Below are 26160 nucleotides of genomic sequence, written 5' to 3' on the forward strand. Positions count from 1 at the left end.
AATTGGCAACTAGGGCCAAACTTCATATGGGTCATCTTATTCATGGCTGATAATATGCTCATTAGATTCCTCTCGTCGAGAGATGTAGGATTGATCTAAAGATCATCCGATTCCGATAAGTATTCATGGAGATATGAATTTATTTTGATTATGGAATTATTATCAAGCCAACCTACAACTCATGTAGGCTCAGAAGCCCAACAGTCGCATCTATTCAAACATCAACAGTTGTGTATAAATACAGGAGGACTTTTCCTCATTTGCACTCACTCATCTCATCACATCTCTCTCTCTCTACTGCACAGAAAAGAGTCTCTTCTCTTCTATGCAAAAAAGGATCTCTCTCTCACACATGTGAAGCCGGAAGCTGTTGAAACTGAAGCTACAACTACAGATCCAAACTTTGACCAACATGGACCATCAAACCTCCTTTTTTGATCTGCGTTGTAGGTTCATCTGAACCTCCTCTGAAGGCTGCAACTTTTGGTGGTGGAATCAAGTCGATCCGACAAACGGTTTGCGAGGTATCGACTACCCTAGTTTGAAGGAAGCTGCAGAAATTGAAGTTGCAACTGCAGAAGTGAAGTTTTACCTGCGTGGACTAGAAGATCTCCTCATCTAAACTACGATGTAGGTTCATCTGAACCTCCTCTGAAGGCTGCAACTTTTGGTGGTGGAATCAAGTCGATCCAATGGACGATTTGCGAGATATCCACTGCCCTAGTTTGAAGGAAGCTGCGGAAACTGAAGCTGCAACTACACAAGTGAAGTTTGACCTGCATGGACCAAAAGATCTCCTCATTTGAACTGCACTGTAGGTTCATCTGAACCTCCTCTGAAGGCTGCAACTTTTGGTGGTGGAATCAAGCCGATCTGACAGTCGGTTTGTGAGATATCGACTGCCCTAGTTTTTGATGATGAAGCCGCTAATGCTTATATTGCTGATCTAGGGTTTGCTACTGTTGATATAAATCAGATTTATTGTACTATTTCTCTCTACTGAATTATTGAAGATAAAAGAAGATTTGATCAAAGGGTTTGTTGGAAATAATACTGAGAGGGGGGGTGAATCAGTATTATTTAAATCAATAAAACTTTTTCATTTCCATACTTATATACATATACGCTACTTCAATTAAGGGAACCCGCGTGTATACGCAACTGTGTCTAATGCAACTAGCGTATATCCAGAATACTTATGATTCAGTTAATCCATTAAATGTTGATCTTTAGTTAGTGCATCAGAACTTCATTAACCATATGTACAGTAAGCAGGTGCAATAAAACAGAACAGATCATCACACACATGAACACCATGATATAAGGTGGAAACCCAATGTGGGTGAAAACCACCTGCTGCAAGTCGTCTCTATTTTCTTTTAATAAGAACCTTCATTTTACAATAGTTCTATATTGGTGTAGTCTTATACCAGTACGCAGGCTACTACCTGCAAAGGGCTACAACCCTCTCTCGTTTTCCAGACTCTCCTGGATGGGAGCTACAACCCCCTTAGCTCTTGTACTAGCTGATCCATTTACTAATACGTAGGTGTCTGCCTACTAAATGCTCCAATCTTCACTCATTCTCTAGCCGCTACTGGAAGGGAGCTATCACCCCCTTTGCTCTTGTACTAGCTGATGTACTAGTACGTAGGCGCTGGCCTACAATCTCCTTTCATCCTCTAGGGACCACATTTCATACATTTTCAAACTGGATACTCTTGAAGCACAACACTATAATCTGAAGGCCACGTTTCATCCAATTTTCATACTGGACCCATCAATATCATTGAAGCACAAAACAATCAATATTAGCATCATCAATTTCTGAATCACTGAAACACTGAAACCCTGTCAACAACACAGTCGCCAGAACACAGAGCAGACAACAGAACTCTGCAATAACAATCAGACCCAACTGCAACTTCAAATATCATACTTCATAATGTATACGCTACTACGATGAACCAAACCCGCGTACATACACGCTTTCACCAAAGCCAACCCGCATACAGATCTATAAATATTCAATCATGACTTGCAGCTATCTCAAACTTAAGTTATACCTAGGTCAGAACATTAAAAGCGTCAATATACAAATCTAGAATAAGCACAATCAACCATATAGAGATAATTCATTTCAAACCATTTGATCCCGATCTATCCTTAGATCTTGTTCTCCATCAACCGGTGAGATTCCTCCTTAGCTCAGATCAAGCAATGCATCATGAACCCATAACCTGCATATTGAATCTCATCCTTCATCAGATATTCAAGACTTTCTGAATATCTTTGCCTAATGATCTTCTTCTCCTTTTATAGTCTTAGGCCTTACTCAATACCATGGTCCAAAACCATTGAAAACCAATACTAGGGACCCAATACCTGGGTTCAACACTTCAGACACAATACTAAGGACCAAAACCATAGGTCTAAATACCACGGACCCAAAAATAAGCTTTCCCACATGTACGCGCTTTTCCGTGCATGAAAGTGCATGCATACCAGTGTAACAGGAATCGGCGAGTGCTCGCGAGTACTCGCGATTCCCAATCTGATCGCCCGTGAAACGATCCGATCCGAAACTCTGCCGATTTTTTCCGATTTTCCCGATTTTGTCGAGTCCCGCCAGTTTTGGGTTTAGGGCTTCTGATCAAACCGAAATCGTTCAGATTGTTTGAGTATATGTTCATTGTTTGTGCCTGAGCTTAGTCACGATCTCTTCCGTCATTCACACACAGCTCCGCTCAGATCACAACATTTGCGTATTTCCCTAATCGCATCAGCACGCAGAAATTGATTTGTATTTTGGAATGCGGTTCAGCAGTGTTAGAATCGTTCCATTCATAAACAGGGCTCTTTTCTTTAGACGAACAAAGCAGACTTGCGTGGATTTGATTCAGAGCATCATCATCTTGGATTTTCGACCAGCAGGTCTCTCAAAGCCTTGCCGTCACCTGTGCCTATTCAGAATTTTCTCAGCGCGTCAAATTCTCCCTTTGGTTCTGAGGCTGGGTCACGCTTTCCTTTTAGAGTTTACGCGTAGGTGTTTTCTCACTGTTTTGGTTTTACGCATTAGTTAGGGTATAATTCTCCTTTTTAGATTCAATCGTTTTCAAATTTTATGTGCCTTCATTTATTTTATCAGAACATTACGTTTTAAATAGATTTTGATGTTTAGATTTAGCATAGTTTTAGTTCGATTTAAATTTTGTTGTAATTAGATTCTAAGTTTAAAGTTTCACAAATTTTAGATTTTCATTTTTATAATATGAAAAATAAAAAATTCAAAAAAAAAAAAAAAATTATAAATTTTTTTAGGGCTTAGTTTTATTTTGTTTTAATTAGATTTTGATTTAGAAGGTTCAATAAGTAATTGGAAATTTGTTGTAATTAAATTTTTTAACGTTTTCTTGATAATTACGGAAAGTGTGGATGAATATTGTAATTGAGTTCACTAAGAGATTATTTATGTGTTACTTTACTCGAAGAGGTTTGGTATTTAATAAAGTGAAAAAAAAAAAAAATTATTATTTTTGGATATTTTGTATGTAATTATATTTTCAAATATGTGGTAAATTGCTCTTTTTTGTGTATTGTTATTGTATTGAATTCTCTTGAAATATCACTCGCTTTCACTAAAAAAACATCATAATTAGAGTTCACGAGGTTAAGATATCACTTATTAAAAATCAATTATTTCCAATGTATTTTTTATGACGGGTATGAGATACTTATTCATTCATGATATTTTGGACATCTATTGATATTATGCATTGTTTGGACATGCCTTTACCGAATATTAATGAAAAATGTTTTTTTTTTTTTTTAATTCAATATATGTGTATATTTTTATTTAATGAATTCAGCGATTTTTTGCCGATTTTTTCCCGATCCGATTAAAACTCTTCGCTCTTTTGTCTCGCCGATTTATTGCCGATTCCGAGTCTGGTAACATTGGTGCATACGCATACGCGACTTTTGGTCAGCAATCCCACGTGTATACGCGCCTTTGTATTAGTGAAGCTGTGTGTATAACCTGTGTGTATACCCTACTTGGTATATAGCGAACCTGCGTATATACGCGACTTGGTACATAGTGAACCTGCGTATAACCTGCTTGTATACCCTACTTGGTATATAGTGAACCTGCGTATGTACTCTGAACCTGCATATATACTCTTCTTTCATCATTCTTTGTAGTCTGATCATCAAATCTTTGCTACTGATCTGCTGCAATATGATCTGTCATCTGTGTGATTTGCCATCAAGGACAACACTTGTCTCATAATGCCAACACGGTTTCCCCACACATTGTGGGGTTTGTCCTGGTTAGCCGCCACATCTTGTGTCTCTTGTCTTGGCTTGTTTTTTGTCGATCGTTTAATGTTCTATCTGCACTTTACTTTATGTACATGTGATTGCTAATCTGTGGAATATAATAAGAAAAAGAAGTAAACTGTTATAAGCATAGAACATACCATAACTTAACATGGTATTGGAGCTGAGGTGAAGACAAAGCCCGAGCAAGAGCAAGAGCAATCACCGAAGAGAAGATTGGCAAGGCTATCCTAAAAGAACTATGGGGTCCTCAACACTCTTTCCTGCCAAAGACAAGCTCCGTAAGAACGCTGACTATCACGGATGGAAGATGTGCATCGATCTAACCCTAGAAGATCAAGGAGTGTTGGACCATGTAAGAGGCAATATTGTTGAGCCTCCATCAAATGCATCCGCTGCTGCCTGGAACAAATGGAAAAATGGAGAAGTCAAAACAAAGAAGATCATCCGGGACTCTATCGACAAGCACTTGGTGGCCTACATCTCTGAACTAGACACCTCCAAGGAAATCTACGATAGACTGTTGAGTTTATTTAAATTCAATGATGCAAATCAAGTTTTGTTTCTTAGAAATAAGCTGAGGGAAATCAAGAAGGGTAAAGATGAGAGTATGCAAGCATACTTCTTAAGAATCACCGAGATCAAGAACGATCTCCTATCTATTGGGGAAACTATTACTGACAGGGAAATGGCACTCACAACTCTTGGAGGATTACCATCCGAATGGTACGTGTTCAGGACTACTCTTCTGAACAATAATGTAATTCCTGGTTTCAAGGAATTAATGGCTAGATGCATTCAAGAATAAACAAGGGTAGAAGAGCAAGAAATGCCCTTGCCTAAAGGTCCTCCTGCTGCTTTTTCTTCTCATGCTAAGAAAAGAAATAATTCCGGGTCTAAATAAAAAAGAAACGTTGGACCTAAGGGTAGAAGAAAAGGACGATGTACATTTGCAATAAAGCAGGTCACTATGCAAGGGAATGCCATGATAGAAAGGACTCTCACCGAGATGATGATCAAAATCCCTCTAATGGCAATCAAAGGAATGACAAATTCAATAGCAAAGGTAAGAGGAGAGCTGGGAATCAAGGAAGAGGACAACCATTCAAAAAGGCTAGAAATTCCAGGATGTATTAAATGCACCTGACCTCAAAAAGAACCTAGTGTCCATCTCGGAAATGGAAGACAAAGGCTACAAGCTAACCCTCAGCGATGGCAAGGTACGTATATGGAAAAATAACGTTAAAGATGCCTTTACTCTTGGGCTTCGTGTTGATTCATTATATCAGGTCGATGGAAGTCCGCTAGGTGTCATGTCTTATGAAACATCTCTTCAGTCCGAACTTTGGCATCGGAGGTTTGCCCCCCTTCATTATAAAGCTCTACTCGGTGTAAAACAAATGGTGACAGGGATGCCCGAATTCCGAGTAGAGAAAGAAGGTGTATGTCCAGGATGTGCCGAAGGAAAGCTCAAAAGGGGACCATTCACCTCAAGCCAAAGCAAGACCTCCGATATATTACAGTTGGTTCACTCAGGCATATATGAGGCTGGCATTAAGAGGGAGGCCACTACCCCACATACTCCTGAGCAGAATGGTGTGGCAGAAAGGAAGAACCGTACGATTGTGGAAGTTGTCTCTATGGGTAGATGATCTAACAATGCTTGATGTGGAGGAACCCATGGATCCTATTTATCCACCTGAGACTTCCTCTTCTAGGAAGAGGCCTTCATGGCTTAGGGGGATACTTGATGATGCTGAAGGACATGTTGCACCCCGAGGAACCTTCCGTGAAAGTAAGAAACCTAACAGGTATCAGGGATACCTGACCATCATGAGCACGATCATACAAAATGAGCCTTCATCATTCTCAGATGCCGTCAAGCATCAAGTATGGACGGATGCTATGACCAAAGAATATGAGTCTATTATGGAGAATGATGCCCCAAGACAAGACAATTGTTACTTCAAAATGGTTTTACAAGATAAAGTTGCAGCAGATGGAAGTACGGAATAGTATAAGGCTCGTTTTGTTGCTCGTGGTTTCTCCCAGAAGGAAGGTATAGACTATGATATATGCACCTGTTGCCAGATATATGACCATTCGCTTGATCATAGCCCTTGTGGCTTCACAAGGATGGAACCTACATTAGATGGATGTCCAGACCACATTCTTGCACGGTTCGATCAAAAAAGAGGTCTATGTGTAGCAACCCGAAGGATTTGAGATTTATGATTGAAAATTTCATGTATGCAGATTGAAGAAGGCTCTCTATGGGCAGAAGCAAGCACCCCGAGCATGGTATGAGAGGATCAATAGCTACTTGATGAAGCTATGATTCACTAGGAGTGAAGTCGATCCTAACCTTTACCTTAAGGTTGAAGATGACAAGCCTCTCATACTGGTGTTGTATGTGGATGACCTCTTTCTAACAGATGCATACCCTCCCATTCACAAATGTAAGAGGGAGTTGGCTTCTGAATTTGAAATGAAGAACCAAGGACTTGAAGTGTGGCAGAAGCCAAGGGAAATTTTCCTATCTCAAGGAAAATATGTGGTGAAGATTCTGAAAAGATTTGGTATGATGGACTGCAAGCCTGTGACTACCTCGAGGATCTTAACTTTCAGAAGTTATATGGTAGTGATGTCGGACCAGATTTGGGAAATGCCTCTGAGTTTCAAAAACTCATTCGCGTTGATGTTCTTGGTGAACCTCTGTCCGAACATATGTTTTGTAGTTAGCATTGTGAGCTCATATTTGGTTGAGCCTCACTAGATTGGTGCCAAGAATCTTCTGAGATGTCTTCAGGACACAATCTCTCATGGATTGAGATACACTGCCGGAAATATGAAACTGCATGATTATTCGAACGCTGATTAGGCAGGTAGTGTGGAGGATCACTGGAGCACTTTTAGTGTTGTTTCTCTTTGGATTTTGCTTCGATATAATGGATGAGCAGGAAGCAGAATTCGGTTGCCATAAGCACTGCCGAGACCAGATACATATTTACAAGTATGATCTTGTATGAAGCTGCCTAGTTGGGGAAGCTCTTCAGTGAGCTGTTTGAACACATACCACTGTGATTCTCTGTAACAACCAAAGGTGGGATTCAATTATTGAGGAATCCCGTATTCGTCGATTGCTCCAATAGATAGACACCATCTGGGATATGGTAAGTCGATGAGCAAGGAGGCTCCATCGCATTAAGATAATGTACAGGTCGATACACCTTGTTAAAGCCCCGAGGAAAGATCTAATCTGTTATTTTCCCAAACGACTTGGAGTCGTCAAGAAACCCTTGTACAAGGGTTCTGCATGTTGCATACATTGAGCTCTGGGAGCTCTGAGGGCTTGCGGTTCTTACTGGAGCAACATACGACCACAGGGTGACTCACCCTCCCCTGGTGGTGCGCACTGGAACAAGATGATTTGCTCTCTTGTAGGACAAGATGATTCGCTCTCTTGTGGAACAGGATGATTCGCTCTCCTGTGTAGCAGGATTGGTGTGTTCTCCTGTGAGGCCTGGATTGATGTGTTCTCTTGTGAGACATGGATTGATGCGTTCTCCATGGCGATTGTAGCAAGATTGATGTGTTCTCCTGTGAGGCCTGGATTGATGTGTTCTCCATGGCAATTGTAGCAGGATTGATGTGTTCTCCTGTGAGGCCTGGATTGATGTGTTCTCCATGGCGATTGTAGTAGGATTGATGTGTTTTCCTGTGAGAACAGGATTAATTAATTCTCCTGTTGAGGCATCCTACCCATGCAGTCTGGGACTCATGGGAAGTACCTCTCATCTGATCAATGAGCAGGGAAATGAAGTTAGGGACCATAGTAGTACTGATGGACGCATCGTTGTATCTACCATACGCCCTACGCTAGGATGACCTCCATTGATCTGGGATCAATGATACTGGTCTGGGACCAGTTGTAGGAGTGGTACATTCTATGACACTGGCTTCGGGTCGGTTGTTACTGGTCTGGGACCAATGGTACGCACTCTGAGACTGACTTTGAGTCAGTGGAGGATGTTATTGGTCTGGGACCAGTGGTAGGAGTTGTACTGATTATGACGCTGACTTCGGGTTGGTTGAGACTGGTCTGGGACCAGTGGTACATACTCTGAGACTGACTTTGAGCCAGTATGATACATCCTCGATCATTTCTTCTTCTTCATAATTCGGACAAAAGCAGAGCAGAACAGAACAAAGCAAAGCAGAGCATAACAGAGCAGAGTCGTACAGATCAGTACAGGGCAAAACAAGACAAAGCAGAACAAGCAGAATAGAGCAGAGCAAGGCAAGGGTTGGGTTGTACAGGGCAGTGCATTTGATGGATGAATAGTAACGACCGACAGATAGATTGCAAATGAAGTTCTCCCTAGTTGAGAGGGAGTGTTAAAATTGGCAACTAGGGCCAAACTTCATATGGATCATCTTATTCATGGCTGATAATATGTTCATTAGATTCTTCTCGTCAAGAGGTGTAGGATTGATCTAAAGATCATCCGACTCCGATAAGTATTCATGGAGATATGAATTTATTTTGATTATGGAATTATTATCAAGCCGACCTACAACTCATGTAGGCTCAAAAGCCCAATAGTTGCATCTATTCAAACATCAACAGTTGTGTATAAATACAGGAGGACTTTTCCTCATTTGCACTCACTCATCTCATCACATCTCTCTCTCTCTACTGCGCAGAAAAGAGTCTCTTCTCTACTGCGCAGAAAAGGGTCTCTCTCACCCATTTGAAGCCGGAAGCTGCTGAAACTAAAGCTGCAACTACAGATTCAAACTTTGACCAACGTGGACCATCAAACCTCCTCTTCTGATTTGCGTTGTAGGTTCATCTGAACCTCCTCTGAAAGCTGCAACTTTTGGTGGTGGAATCAAGCCGATCCGACGGTCGGTTTGTGAGATATCGACTGCCCTAGTTTTTGATGATGAAGCCACTAACGCTGATGTCGCTGATCTAGGGTTTGCTACTGCTGATATAAATCAGATTTATTGTACTCTTTCTCTCTACTGAATTATTGAAGATAAAAGAAGATTTGATCAGAGGGTTTCCCCACACATTGTGGGGTTTGTCCCTGGCTAGCCGCCACATCTTGTGTCTCTTGTCTTGGCTTGCTTTCTGTCGATCGTTTAATGTTCTATCTGCACTTTACTTTATGTACATGTGATGCTAATCTGTGGAATATAATAAGAAAAAGAAGTAAATTGTTATAAGCATGAATATAAGTTCACTTTCGCAGCACTTATAGGAGAAATAGGCTTGTCGTGAAGCACCATTATCTTAACATTCAGGTCTTAGACACATCAGAATCTATCGATGCTTACATTTTAGTTGGTCATCATTTACACAGATGAGAGGCTCTTCTTTGCTAGATAATAATTACTCAAGATTCAAAGGGAATGGAAAGGAGGTAATACGGATATCCTAATACTGCAAGAAATGCAGCAAAACACCTGTACTGTCCCCATTTTCAGTTTCCTTTATGATGCGAATAAAGTGGATTTCCAGGGTTGGTGACAGCGTGGTCTCGGGAGCGAGATTTCGTTATCAGTGGGCCCGAAGGGTTTTGGGGGAGTTTTATGGGGTCCAATGGAGTTTGCTCGTTGTACTTCACCATTAGGAGCAGTTTCACACATTGGTTCTGTTGCATTTTGATGAATTCCGTAAAATGGGGTTATTATCAATATTATTTAATTAAAAACGCTAAAGGTGTTGTGTGGAGGAGATTATTTGGAAAAACACATTAGTGTAATAGCTCATTGGAATTGGAATGAAGAGATCTACAAGATGCGATGGTGAGAAGTGGTTTCTAGTGGTCGGAGAAAGTATGGTGGCCAATTAATCAATTCCTAGGATTAAATGTGGTTTTAATTAGTCACTTAATTAAATAGAAAAAGGGAAAAGAACCTAATTATAGAAAAGGGCCAGAAGGGAGAAAGTGACTTAAATAAAATAAATTAAAAGTCACTTAAATAAAGTAATAGGGGAGGATCTTCTAGAATGGAAATAAAATAAAAAAGTAAAATGCTTCTAGAAGGATGGAGAATGATCCATTAGAGGTTTAAAAGGAGGGGAAGCAAATCATTGGGAGCATCTTGGATTTGAGTATTTTTTCTATTGGTGAGTTTTGGAGAACCAGGTTCTCAGCTTCAGTAGCCCCAAGACAAAAACCCTTGGTAATTTGGTGAGAGTGGATGAAACCCCATTTCAACACTTGATGAATTCATTCAGAATTCACAAGTGCACTTATCAATTGCAGTTCCAGTTTGACGGCCAAATCCAATGTTGTAGCTGATATCAGTGTTTTAAAAAACAGTCGGCTCGGAACCGACTCGGCCGAGTTGGTCTGAGCCAGCCTTGGATTTTGTGACCCGGCCATTGAACCGGTTCCGCCGGTCGAGTTAATACCGAGCCAGCTGAGTTGTGTACCCGGCCAGTGAACCCAAAAAAAAACTTTTTTTATTTTTTTTATTTTTTTTTATTTTTGGGGACTCCCTGGGCTTCCTTGTCTGACTCATGGGTTCCCTGTCTGACTCTAATCCCTAGTATTGATATGATATTCATGGTAATGTTAAATTCTTAACATTAACATGAAATGACTCAAGATGTTTGAGAGTTGTTCCGACCTCATTGGATTTCATATGGAGAAAATAGAATTTTAGATTTCATTCAAAATCCAGCAGACTTATCAGTTTTTCAGGATTTCAGGATTGGGGGATTGCAATGTTTCCATTGACTTTTGTCATGTATTAGGGTATGGAACTCGTATTTAATCAAGAGCACCAATCCCTCTATGTACCTTGATGTTAGTGACATTGGTTGTTGAACTCCTCCGGGATTCGCTCCCAAATCGGGAGCTTCTGAAAATGTCGCTCTCGCTCCCCGCTTTCACTCCCGCTCCCAAGTAACACTAAGCCAGATGATGTTGGCAACTCTAGCAGTAGCCAGTAATACTGGTCACAGACTTTTGTTGTAGAGGCCATTTCTAGCCTCCTTGGTTATGTGTTTTTGTTTTGATCTCTATATCATCATCGTGTATGTACTATGTATTGGACAGTGCACTGGGTGCCATTTTGATATAATGGATATATTCATAAGCCTACTTTGATCATATGTTCTCTTCTATGTATATTCTAATGTTGTGTGTTTGGAAACATGAATGAAAATCTTTAAAATTATGTGTTTTTATAAAAAATAAATATTTAATGTATTTTTTACAACGACCAAGTCATTGAAATTGAGCTGGTCGGGTCGATACCGAGTCGGAGTCGGAGTCGACCCTCGGCCGAGTCGGAGTCGGAGTCGGAGTCGACCCTCGGCCGAGTCGGAGTCGGAGTCAGAGTTTTAAAACATTGGCTGATATATTTAAATTTTAAAGCCAGCAGTTGAGGGTTCTATCTCACCCATTCGAATGGCCATGTAATATCACTTTTCTATATTAATATAATAAAGCTGGGATTTGCTGCATTTGTTTCGTGTTGAATTTGTCGTATATTTTATCTTTGTCATATTCTAGGTTTTATTTGTTGGAAATCTTCGTGGTGTCTGGATAAAAATTAATGGCATAAACTTTATGAAGAAAATTCCTTGATAATTCCACGAAATATCCAAATGGGATATCACACACCACCTCTGACTCATCTTCTTCCAACCATACAAGTTTGTTTAACTCGGCAGAAGAGTTATAAGCTTACTGACTAACTAGATCCTTAATTCCACCTCAACAACATCTTCTACATGGCACACAAAAGCCAACAACGTTGTTGAAGGCTTGGACTTGACATACATCTCTGACCTTATCGAATTTTCAGGTATCTTCTCCTTAATAAAAGTACAAACTCATAAATTACCAGTATTAGAAAATCAGAAAGACAATCTCCCCATGCCATGTGAAATGTAAGAGACTTAGGGAGGCCAAAAGTTGTGCCAAGACTTATTTTCAGCTGGTTATCTTTTGACCATGGGCAAGCAATTAGTACCAGCATTAAGAATAAATGCATCTTTAATGTAGGAAGCCTTCTATACACGAGGAAGAAATCATTACTTGCAAGCTAGAATGCGATGCTTTTCAGGGGGAATATCAAATGAGGCTAACAATGTTGTCAGAAAAAGCTAGATGAATAACAAATAAAGAAGGTAGAAGAGATTCAGATACAAAAAAAAAATAGTTCAACAATTTTAATCTGATAAAAACGTACCTAAAGACATCTTGAGGGTATATCTCCTTTTGAATTGCCATTTCAAAGATCCATGCAGCTGTAGCTCGTTGTTCGAATGCCCAAAGCAGATTCTCAATGACATTTACAAAACCAAATGCAACCTCCTCTTCTAGCACTTTCAGTCCTTCGAGAATGTTCTCAACTTCAGATATTAATTTCTCAGAATTTTCTGTCAACAGCCTTGACAGTATTCAAAGAAGAAAGAGATTTATAAGCAAAACTAACGCAGGAAATACATGGAGAATGGCACTAGTGGGAAAACAAAGGTAATGTCTAAGTTTTACCTGATGGGGAGAGGAAATCCCATGTCACGCAAAGCATTAAGAAGATCCAAAGCTTCACTTGTATTCTGGCAGATACTTGCGGACCCAATAACACATGTCCATGTCCTGTAGTCTGGTTCAAAACCATCTTCCTTCATCTTCATCAACTTCTTGATTCCCATGGCATACTCACCAGTTTTAAGATATGCATCGACCACAGAAGTGTACTGTGCAGTGCCCAAATTCAAACCAGCATCTTGTAAATCCCTAAATACTTTGTCTGCTCTCTTGGGCTCTTCACCCTTTCCATATGAATCCATAAGCATATGCATTGTTGCAAGAGTAGGCTCAATGCCTGAATTTTTCATCTCAGCTAAAAGATTTTCTGCCTTTTTATATTCACCTGCACGCCTATATGCCTTTATCATAATATGGTATGCTGATCTGTCTAATTTGCAAGAACTCATTTCCATCTCTTTGAAGAGATTTTCAGTCTCTTCCCATAGTTGTAGTCTACCACATGTAGAAAGTAATTCTTTGTATGAATTTAATGTGGGCTCATAACCAAACCTTTTCATTTCTCTCAAAATGGTAAAAACTTATTCAGTCCTAAGATGCCTACTGTACATAGCAAGTAAAATGCTGTAAGTATTGTTATCAGGAGCCAATCCAGCTGCTTGCATGCCTTGATATAGTTCAATCACTTCCTTTGAATTCCCTGTGTCCATATACAGACATAAGATTGAGTTGTAGATGCTGACATCAAGCTTGAAACCAGCTGTTTTCATCTCATTGATAATCAATTCAACATCTCTGACCCGCCCTCTTTTAGAAAGCAAATCAATAAGCTTTCTGTAAAGTTGCATATTGGGAAGATAACCTGCAGCTTTCATATCATGATAGATCCTTTTAACCTCAGAAACATTCCCAACTTTGGCAAATGAATTAAGCATCAGCAAAACAGTGCTTTTGCTTATCCTGAATCCCATCTGTTGCATTTCCTCGACAAGGTCTTGCAAGTGGTCCAGTCTTTCAGCATTGATAAAAGCTTGCATGAGACCATTGATGGTCTGTGTGGTTGGAGACAAGCCAACTCTCAACATCTCGTCAAATGCAGCCCTGGCTTGTTCATAACAACCACTTTCAGCATAAGCATATATCAGTGCATTCCAGACCTTCCCATCGAGTGGCAGACTCAGAAAGCGAAGCTGTCCAAATACACTTTCTGCTCTCTGCCACATCTTCTGCTTTGCATAAGCCTCAATCAAAGCAACATGAATGGAAAAATCCTGTAGTATAGCACCACTCTTAAAAATGCAGCCAATTAAATATTCTGCAGTCTCAGGAAATCCCAACTTACAATAGATCATAGCTGCAGACCTATAGCAATGAAAGGTAGGCTCCACACCATAAAATTTCAAATCTGAGTAAAGTTGTGAAGCTTCAGCAAGAAGCTCAGCCTGTTCGCATGCCAAAATTAAAGCTTCATAAACAGAGCTACCAACTATGGGACAATAAACTCTCAATCTCTTGAACTCTTCCATTGCAGCTTCAACCTGCTTTGACTCGGCAAGCATAATGATCAATGCCTCACACATGACAGCGATAGATTCCATCCTTACTTCAGATAAGAAGTCGACAAAAGAATGTGCCTTGGCATATCTGGTTGAAGAGCGGTATGCACTGAAAATTGCAAACAAGGTTTCATGATCAGGAGAGTAACCACGGGCAGCAGCTGACTTCAAAACCTCTGCTCCTTGCTCATTGCATCCTTCCTTGACAAGAAGACTGTATATTGTGGAAGGATCAAGGCCAGATACCTCCATATCAGCAATCAGTTTCTTCACATCCTCCATCATGTCTTCCCTGACAAAGACCTGTAGCATGGATTCATATAGACTGAGGTCTGGTCGTATCCCTTCCTGCACCATATTCTGACACAACGCTGTTGCTTTGTTCAGCTTGTTGGCATTTAGTAGAACGTCCAGTATCACAGAATAAGCAAGACGGTCTGACTTTATGCCAGTTCTTACCATCGAATCGTATGTTTCTTCTGCTTCCTTTAGCATGCCTGCCTTGGCATATGCACAAATCAAAGCACTGAAAGTACGTAACGTTGGTCTCACCTGAGCTTCTGACATCTCAGAAAAAACTTTCGCTGCTTCTGCTATCAAGCCAGCTTTCCCAAGAAAATCAATCAAAATTGTAAATGTCACTGCATCTGGACGACATCCTGATTCCTTCATTTCCTTGTGCAACAGGAATGCCTCCTCATGCATTCCTTGCTTTCCATACATGTGAATCATAGTATTGTAGGTGATTTCATCTGTTCTAAATCCAGCAGAGGTCATTTTTCTATGAACGTTATCAACTTTTTCCACCTTCCCATTCTTTGCAAATGAGTACAGTAGAGCATTGTAGGTAACAGCATCTGGTAAAAATCCTCTGGCTTGCAATGTACAAAATAGCTTTTCCGCCTCTTCATCCATTCCAGCTCGCCCATAAACTGAAATCATGGCATTATAAGTCCAGAGATCTGGTTCACAACCAAATCGTTCCATATCCCTAAAAACATCTGCTGCCTCAGCTGAATTGCTGTTTGCTGCACAGGCAGTGATCAATGTATTATAAGTAATAGCATCAGGCCTCAATCCAGCCTTACGCACTTCACCAAGTAGTCTAATCCCAGAGCCATTCTCCATATGACTGGCCTTGGTGCGGGAGTTAATCAAGATATTGAAAGTCACAAGGTCCGGTTTGCAACCCCTGGACTGCATCAGCTGAAGAAATTCCTCCACTTTTCCTCTACCACGATGTCTAGCATAGACTCCCATCATTGCATTGTACACATGAACACAATTTCCTATCGTAGACTCGGCTCTCTGAAAGATTTCTTCAGCAAGGGTAGCTTGATTAGCCCTCCCCAACACAGCCAGCATGGCTGTGAGCATCCTTGCATTTGGTGTATACCAATGCCGAAGCTTCAGCCACTCATAAATCTCCAGAGCCCTCTGCCAATGTGTCTGCCCAACCTGTTTCACTACGAGGCAGTAATCAGTGGGGACTAGTTGCTCTATCCAATTCTCAAGCACATCTGCCACAAATTGGTTCGACTGGAGCTTGCAGATGGCAGTGGAGAGGCGAAGAACGCGTTGCCGCCAACCCTTGGTCCTCTTTACGACAAGTCTGGAGTGTTTTTTGGCAATTCTCCCCCTGCCCAGCATAGAGGCTTCATCTAGTACCTGTTGGTCGTTGGCCAAATTTGGCGAGGCAGAACCCTGCACACCATTGGTTTCAAGAAGAGCACCAGTTGGACTTATTTGGGGATTGCTGTCTTCGTTGGTTTGACGTGAGGGCGGTGAGAAGGAATCCATTTGGTTTTCTGCTGGGTCTTCCCTGAGATTCAAATGGGGCCATCTCACTGATGGTGAAGCTCTGCTGTACTTGAATTGTGGGCATTGAAGTTGCTCTGGTGGGGATGATGCTGAGGATGAAGAAGAAGAAGAGGCAAGAGTAGAGATTAATACCTTATTTGAAGAATTTGATGTTGTTTTTGTTGATGATGGCCGGGGTGGTGGTGATGAAGAAAGTCCTCCTACAAGTACAACCGTCGCAGTTAGCATCTTTGGACTTCCCAGCACTCGCTATACAGTGAGATATGATGATGATTTACTTCTCCAAATGTGTAGATATTTATCGTTTATATCTGGTCCTGAAACATTGTCTCTGATAATTACAAATTTTCATGGAACGTGCTCAAACTGCGAATTTGTTGATGACAAATTTTGAAGGAGCCTGCAAATCTTGTAGTCCACCTTTGCTTTCATATTTGGGATTTTTTGAGAATTCCAAAGATTTTATTGGGAAGATCTATGCGCACAATTAGTGGGAGGATAATTAGCGCAATTCCTCTTTCTCCTTTATATAGTGGTGTGATTCCAATAGTTTGGAATTTAATTGCTGTAATTGTGAAATTAAGCGATAAAGAATATTTGAATAATTAAATTTCAAAATGATGTAAGTCACTAATTATTGGTTGATTATTCTATATATTTTCTTTATAATTTTTATTTGAGTAGCCAAAGTTTGATATTGAGAAGAGTCTTAGGGATATTCGGTCTGCTCCCATATCGCATATATGGGTGACTTTAGGAGTCAAGAGCAGTTATGTAGTCATTGAGTTTATAACGGAGAGAGCCGTCACACTAATTATGATGTCAGAGATTAGAAATATTTTCTCTTGGTTTAGAATTATGTTTTTTTTATATATAAAAAAAGTTTTAATTTATTTGGAAAAAGGTCTTTATTTATTTATTTGGTATCACAATGAGAAAGAAGAACCTCACAAAACTATCGATGTAATATAATTGGTGTGATAACAAGATTAATAGTTACAACATAATATAGTATTTTTCTCCATAACTAATTAATTGATAACGTAATGTGGATTATGCGTTTTGTTGTTATTTCAAGAATTTTTCGTTTCGGTGATATGTTGTTATTATCACATTTGCACTTTTGCACCGGGGACAATGAAAGGCGACTCTACACAGTTTTCTTCGCACTCCTGCATTTTGTACATGTGGACCGTTAACAATGTGTCTTTGAATCTTTTATACATTGTTTGAAATGCAAAATGCATAAAATTACAATCTTCCTTGTGTGGATTGATACATTGTGTCGAGTTTCAAGATTCATATGAAGCAAATACTAAGCAATATTATATATCAGTTCTGCAATGAAATTTTTTTCCATACAATTAAATCCATGTCTGCATTATGCACAGTGAAAATTAAAGTTGTTATCGACACAATGAAGGGTTTATTAAGCTACTTCTACACAATGAAAGCTTATCCACGTTATCTCAACTCTACATTCTAATTTGTTTACTGTTAATTAATTGATTAAGGCAATGTTGGGTACACTTTTTGTCGTTATGTGCACCTCTGCACTACGCATTCTTCGCACTCCCACACTCTGTCAACAAGTGAATCACCATTATTGACCAAGTGCGAATAAATCATAATGCTTTGCACTACCACACAACTCGATATTTTTTTTGAACATGTGTATTTTTATGTCTATTGTTCATGTTCAATTACGCCTTAATGGACCATCAGTTTCCTCCCTTCATCATGGTTATGAATTCGTTGAAACTAATGACCCCATTGCCATTACGATCGAATCTTTTCATCATGGCCTAATAGTCACCAAAACTGTAAGGCTCTTATAAACTGGTTAAAACATGGTGAGGTATCCTTGTCCACACTTCTGCATTAAGCACAATGAAAGGCGACTCCGCAACGTTTTCCCTGCACCTCCGCATTTGGCACATGTGAAGTGTGAAAAATTACAATTTTCCCTATGCAGATTGATACATTGTGCAGAGTCTCGACATTCATATGAAGCATATAGTGAGCAATATTATATATCAGTTTTGCGATGAAATTCTTCTTCGTACAATGAAACTTGTGTCTGCATTATGCACAATGAAAATTTAAGTCATTGTCGACACAATGAAGAGTTTATTGAGCTACTTCCGCACAATGAAAGCTTATTGACAATATCTCAGGCATAACCACTCATAAAATTATCCTTTTTTGTTCATGCCTCGACTCTACATATTAAATTAGCTTACCGCTAATTAATTGATTAAGGTAGTCTGGGGTACATGTTTTGTCGTTATTCACACCTCGACACTGCACATTCTCCACACTCCCGCACTTAGTGAACAAATGAATCACCATTGTTGACTAAGTGCAGACAAATCGCCATTCTTTGCACTATTGCACAACTCGATATTTTTTTTATTGTGTGTATTTTTATATCCATTGTTCATGTTCAATTACGCCTTAATGAACCATTAGTTGCCTTCCTTCATCATCGTTATGAATTCGTTGAAACTGATGACCGCGTTGTCATTACAATCGAATATTCTAATCATGTCCTAACAGTTACCCAGACTATAAGGCTCTTGTAAATTGGTTAAAACATGGTGACATATCCATGTCAAACATTTTGAAGGAATCTTTCAGGTCTTGGACTCTATGTGAGTTGTACAACCCCTCACTGTTGAGACCCAAGAACTTCAATTTTGAAGTCAAGGTGAGCCCTTGTAGCCTGCTATGGTGTGAGAGCACACCATCAGAATCCACAGATAAGTTTCGGTTATTTGTTGTTATTGTCACAACTACACTTCTAAACTGTGCACCATTGTTTGCACTTCCACACACCTTTCAATAATTATTTACAATACACACACTCTTAACTCCCTTCAATTAATTAATAAATAATAATTAATATAATGTCCCAAAAAAACTTAACTATGTTGCTAATTGTTGAAAAATGTAACTAGGTTTGGTCCTCATAATTATCATTGTACTTGTATCAATATGTATTTCATGTAAAAACAAAAAGAAAAAAATATATTACTGTTATTATTATTTTCTAGTTAAAGCATATTCTTCATGTTTCTAAGGTTTATTGAGTCAGTAAGAAAAATTGTCATGAGTCAAAGTCCCATTTGGACTATTTGTAAGAAAAAATATATATATATATTGAGAGAGAGAGAGAGAGTCATTTTTGTCACCACAAGACCAAGTCGGCCCTCCAGATGGACAAGTCATCCAACCCATAATTTGTGTCTCTTCATATGGTCAAACAACTATATATTGACAATTGTGCTCCACATTTTAGCAACCAAGTTAATTTTTGTGCAAACAAGAAGAAGAAAATCAATGAAGTAAAAGGAGAAAGAGAGTGAAGTCTAAGGAGAAAGAAAGTCTTGTTCTCTACCCTGATTTTTCCACACATGTGAGTATTCTTTACGGTTTTCCAAAGTTGCTACAGGCCCGAAATTTCAAGGCCAAATTTTTAGGGGATGACCAAAATTCAGAAATTTGACTAGCATTGACTTTGATGACTTTGATTTGGTGGAAGAGACTTGGAGGAAAGTTGACTTGGGTTCTTTGCGACTATATTGGTCTTAGTCTTGTGTCTTGGATATCTTACTTTAATCTAATTCTATAAGAAGATAATTTTCTTGGGTTTTTCCCTAACTTGGAGCCTAATTTCCTCTGTTCTTTGTCTCTTGTGATCTTCATATTTTGTATTTTGGTAATTGCTTGATGAAGAAGAACATAATAAATTAAATAAGAAGCCAACAACCATTCACAAGTAATTATCAACTAAGAGAAATCATCCTAATGTACAAGCATATTGATTTCTCAACATTAATGTCCCGAAAAATCTTTGCAAAATGCTAATAAATGTTGTGATAGTGCAAAGTGTGACTCAATATTAGATTAAACAAACCGACTTTAATTCCCTATTCGAATGTAGTACATTGTGCACAGTTGTGTTCGCACCTCTACATTATGCACATGTAGCCGATCAACAATATGTCTTAGAATTTTTAATACATTGTTCGAAGTGCAGAGGTGTTGATTCATACATTGTACAGAGTCTGAAAAATCATATTGAGCAAATACTGAGCAATATATATCAGTTTATTTGTGCAGAGGGGACAGTATGTGGAGGTGTTGGTTCATCCATAGAGCTTGAAAATTCATATTAAGCATATTCTGATGAATATTAAGATTGATACATCATGAGGAGTATTGAGATCCATATGAAGCAAATATTGAGAAATATTATGTATGAGTTTCGTAATGAGATTCTTCCTTGTACAATGAAACACATGTTCGCATTAGGCACAGTGAAAATTTTGTACCTACAATTAAAGCCAGTGTCGACACAATGAAATGTTTATTGAGCTAGTTCTGCAAAATGAAAGGTTATCAACATTATGCACAATGAAAGCTTTTTCCATTTTCCATATTGGCACAATGAAATTTTCCTCCGTAAATGCGAATTTTGCACAGAAAAAGTCTCTCTTGCATTGAAGCTTACGGAGATATGGAACATTGAGTAGAAGAAATCTATGTTCCTTGCTCTGCACGCCCGTTATCCCGCACAACACGTCTTTCTCACCCGCATTAAAAAGACACTTAATTGAATATTTAATTAATAGTATTTGAAAGTATCCAACAAAACGAGTGTGCGGAAGAAATTTGCCGATGAGAAATTTATGCGGAGGACCACAACATTGCAGATGAAAGTTCATGTTACGTTACGAACTAAAGTTTTGGTTCCTTGCTCCACACACCCGTTCTCCCGGACAAAACTTCTTTCTGACACACATAAAAAAGACACTTTATTTAATATTGGATACTAAGTTTCTACTTCAAGACCTGCATTAAAAAAGCACCTAATTGAATATTTGATAATAAATAGTATTTGAAAGCATCAGGCAAAACGAGTGCGCGAAAGAAATTTACCGATGGGGAATTTATGCGAATGACCAACAACATTGCGGATGAAAGTTTCTACCACATTATGAAGTAAAGTTTCTAATTCTTACTCTACACACTTGCTCTCCCACACAACACTCCTTACTCACACACATTAAAAAGACACTTCATTTAATATTGGATACTAAGTTCCTGCTTAAAGTTTAAATAGTTTCATGTCTACATAATAAAGCAAAGCTTTATCTATATCTTTGCATTTGACACAATGAAAGTTAAGCCCTTATCAAGTAAACATAGAATAAAATTTGGATATCAGAAATGACAAAATTAATAGATCAATTTCTCTCTGACATGTGGAAAAAGCTTCCATTGTACAGAGTGTGAAGATGCAAAAGTGCAAAAATGTGCAAGTTGCACAATAAAAGATTACTCTTCACCTCGAAATTCCGAAGAAATATATTTTGTATTGGTTATGAAATATAGGTAGTCTTCCAACCCTAAGTTGGGATTAGGCTCCTATGAACCGTAATATGAAAAAGACATCTACAATGAAAAACAAGAATTTGTATACAAGAATTAGGCAAGGATATGGTCACATAATCAAGAAAGTTGCATATCTAATACTAGTAAATAGAAAATCGAATATTGAAGGATTTGAGAACACTTATAGTATGTAAAAGCATCCACCATGACTATCTATCTGTTATGTGTCTTTTGGGTTCATGATTTATTCAAGAAATATGTTCATCGTAGTTTTAATGAAATCTTTTATAGGAGCAACTGTAATCTCCATTTTGACATTTTTATGGAGCATCTCCTTTTCAATTTTTCTTGCCTCTTCTTGCAATTGCAGAACCAAGACAAAGTTTTATTCATTGATTCTAACCAAAGTAATTAGTCATTTGGTAATTTCTTTTGCAATAAAATCATTTATGTCATCAAACTTCGTTGCCTTGAACTGTTTTAGCTTGTCCAATTCATCTTTTAGAATGTATCTTGAAATTAATTCATAATTGAGTATGATGCGCGAACTGTTTAGGTCTTGTATAATATTTACAACCTTCAAAAAGGCATCACCTCTTATGGTGTTTATGCTATCAAATTCAAAAATGATGTCCTCTAGTCTGTTGATTCTCTCAGACCATCTAACTTCCACTTGCTTTATTCGATTAGCATGAGGGATTCCTTTTTTTCCTTCTCTATGTCAGAGAGTAATTCAAGCTTTTGACTAAAAGTAAGCAAATCATTTTCAATGAATTGTTTGTCTAACTTAAGATCACTCTTAACCAAATCCACAAATGTCTTAATTTCTTGTTGCAAATGCAATAAATCAAAAGTTTGACATGCATGAGTAATAGTTTCTAATCTCTGGCATATGTTATTGATGATATTTGAGTTCACTACATTAAGGAGATTGACAACTTTACTAGATCTATGTGATGTAGCAGGAGTAGAAATTGGCAACGGTAGAGTCTGTATTGCCAGTGGAGTCATTAACATAGGACCCATATTTGAGTGTCTTCTATCTCTTTTTTTTTAGTCTTAGATTCTCTGCATGATGTTCATCAATAGATTGTGCAAGTGCCTCACTAGTAGATTGATGGAATACCATGAGCCTCTTAGGTCCAACGCCAGACACATCAACATTCATTTGGTTCTTGATCAATAAATTTTTTATTATGAAATTTTACTTTTTCAATTCTCAACCTTTTGTTGCCCTTGTCATATTTTTCACATTGTAATCTGACAGGTCGCTCTTAAAAAATAATGGCTTCTTCTGCAATTTGCTCCATTATTTTTATGATTCTCTGCTAAACAAGAATTAATTAAATAAGGCGGTTTAATGTTGTCATTTTCCACGTCTATAGTTTGTTTAATGCTTTCTCTTTTTGCAAGACTTTTGGATTTGGTTATTTGAACCATATGTACGTTTTCTAGAGTGAATCCTCAAAGAGGTTCTTCATCATCTTTGGCACTTGATAGCTCACCATGAACCAGTTTTCTAGTGGCAGTAGTTTTTCTCTTTCTTTTTTTACTAGAGGATGAAATTCCATCAATATCAGGTGTGGACGCTGCAAATCGTTGTGTAGGATTTACATATTTTTGAATTTTTGGAGCATCCATTACCAATTCTTGATTTTTGGTTCACTGTAACTCTTGTAAACAACTTTTCATATTTAACAATACCTAGGTGTATCATAAATAAGCCTACTGCATTAAAGCCTCGATTAGCTTCAACTTATCTTAAGTCAAAAGTACCCAATGACTTTGTAAACTATGCAACGTAAACTGCATTTTTCACAATGACTTGATGAACAAAAAATTGCAAAGAAATAAATTGTTTCTTCTTTTTGATGGCTACATACTTTAGCAGTAAAGTACCGATCTATAACGAATTTTGGCTACATCAATGGCTTGCCTTTAAATACATAACTTCAAATAACCATATTATTTTTTTTGTCTTCGTGCACTCTTTTGTCCCATAGGGAAACTTGACCTTGCACATATATTAAATCTGTTGTGCAAAGACATTTTGAATTGGTCAAAGATTTAAATAAACTATTTTCTTTGACATTATGGGATACTAAAATTGCATTGGTTTTTGGTTGGGATTTAATTTAGGTTAATAGGGTAAGTTGTCAAAGACATGGCATCATGAAGAATATATTGTTGTTGGAAAAATTGATTAACCGTAAAGCTAATTCATTGAAAATCAGATTAGCTTAGTCGAATATATAATTTGTTTTGTATCAGTAATAAAACAAATAGAGAATGGATTTTAGGACATTCGTTGTGGTTCTTGTGTCCATTAAGTAGGGAAAAGCCAATATAAATCCCTAGATGATTATGTAAACAAAGAAATATATAGAAGAGAAAGATGGGAAGAAACCTAAGAAGTTGAGGTTTGGGAAACTATTTGCTTTAGACAATTTTAAGCATGTATTCGCTACAACATTCATCAATCCGCTAATGCAAACCTCATTGCTTCTTTTCCTTTTCATTGACAGATTCACATACCTTTCATACGAAGATGACCATTGAAAGTTCTTATCTATATGAGCAAACTAGTTAATCGCATGAGTGCAAACAATCTATTTCCTTCCTCTGCTACCCATTTTCACTCTCAATCCTGTTTAACTTTGTGATTCTCCGCTTCAAACAAATAACTAGTTGTTACTATTTCTCTTGTGAAAAATGTTACATACAACGCTCTCAATAAATAACAATTGAAGATATCAAAGCCAACGTTTATGGGAATTAATGGAAATAAATCTTCAAATTCCAAAACCATCTTGTCCATTTACTCTGCATTTTGCTCTTGCTTTAATATTGTTGATATATGTATCATAAGAGACAAAAAATTACGATATAAAATAATTATGAATTATTTGTGATCATGACAATTAGCTTAGATAATCAAGGTTACAAAAATACTCAACAATAAAAATGTTTCTCTCATGTACTATTTGTTTCAAAGGTTCATAATGTCATTCTCTATTTTCCCTTTCTCATATGACATTGCCAATTTGTGATATTTCAAATTAGCATAATGTACAAGGGAGGAAGCTTTGATTGTGCAAAATGTAAGAGTGCGGAGGAAAAACAATGAAAGCTTCTTCCACATATTCATATTCCACACGATGAAATTATATCAATATTAAAGACATAGTAGGAGATTAAAACACATAACATATTTACCATGTTAGCATTATATTCTTAAGAAATGTGTGCCTGAGATCCAAAACTATTGTCAAATATTCATTTTTATTTTAATCAATAACACAACATTAGATATAATACAAAGGCTCAAATCATATGTTCGAAAACTTATACAAAATATTATCACAAAATTGGTATAGATTCAGATTTGTGCTTGAGAAGCAATGAAGAGTAAGCAATATGGTTACAATAACAACAATTGTATCCAAATTCAAATGACAATCATCATAGCTGTAATTTAGATACATTCAAGATCATATTCAAAACATTATGTCAGGATTCTTGACAAAATTGTTGAACAAAGTCGGGACACAAACAACAAGAATTGAAATCCTTATACAAAATCATAAAAGTAAATGCATTTGTCCTAATGGGAACTAGGATTGGGCTCCCATGAACCGTAATATGAAAAAGGCACCCATGAACCATAATATGAAAAAGGCATCTGCAATGAAAAACAAGAATTTGTGTAAAAGAATTAGGTAAGGACATGGTCACATAATCAAGAAAGCTACATTATCTAATACTAGTAAATATAAAATCGAATGTTGAAGGATTTGGTAACACTTACAGGGTGTAAAATCATCCACCATGACTGAGACATCTATTAGGTATCTATTGGGTTCATGATTTCTTCAAGAAATTTTTCCACCATAGTTTCAATGAAATCTTTGATAGGAGCAATTGTAATCTCCATTTTGACATTTTTATTGAATACCTCATTTTCAGTTTTTATTGCCTCTTCTTGCAATGGTGCAACCAAGACAAAGTTTTGTTGATTGATTCTAATAAAATTAATTAGCCATTTGGTCATTTCTTCTGCATTAAAATCAGTTATGCCATCAAACTCTATTGCCTTTGGTTGTTTTAGCTTGTCCAATTCAGTTTTTAGCATGTCTCTTGAAACTAATTCAGAATTGCATATGATGCACGAACGGTTTAGGTCTTGTATATTTACCACCTTCAGAAAGGCATCACCTCTTATGGTGTTTATGGTATCACATTAAATGATGCAGGAGCATCCAGCTCAGGGTACATAAGAAGACAAGTGTTTGTCTTACAGGTTACAGGTTGGTTGGTTGACAGGTCATCGTACCTAAATTGTTTGTTTTTTATTTCCAAATTGCATTAGTTTCGGTTTTGTTTTGTTTTTTCCGTTGAGGGTTTTTGTTTTATTTAATTAAAAAAAAAAAAAAACAAAAAAACAAAAACAAAAACAAACAAAAACAAAAACAAACAAAACAAAACAAAACAAAATAAAACAAAACAAAACTCTGTTTTCC

At 37.8% G+C, this 26160-nt stretch overlaps 1 protein-coding gene across 1 annotated transcript in view; it reads right to left on the reverse strand.

Moving 5' to 3' along the window:
- EMB1270 (Pentatricopeptide repeat (PPR) superfamily protein) overlaps positions 1-16747 on the reverse strand; it is a 56521-nt gene extending 39774 nt beyond the window's left edge. The window contains 2 exon segments of the mRNA XM_089391728.1: positions 12562-12762; positions 12867-16747. Of these exon segments, the coding sequence (XP_089247854.1) occupies positions 12562-12762; positions 12867-16468 (3803 nt within the window). The 5' untranslated portion in view covers positions 16469-16747.
- Positions 16748-26160: the final 9413 nt, after the last annotated feature.

The sequence above is a fragment of the Pinus tabuliformis genome, chromosome 1_1, assembly GCF_031772625.1.
Source record: "Pinus tabuliformis cultivar Carrire ecotype Pingquan chromosome 1_1, CPIR1, whole genome shotgun sequence".
NCBI lineage: Eukaryota > Viridiplantae > Streptophyta > Pinopsida > Pinales > Pinaceae > Pinus > Pinus tabuliformis.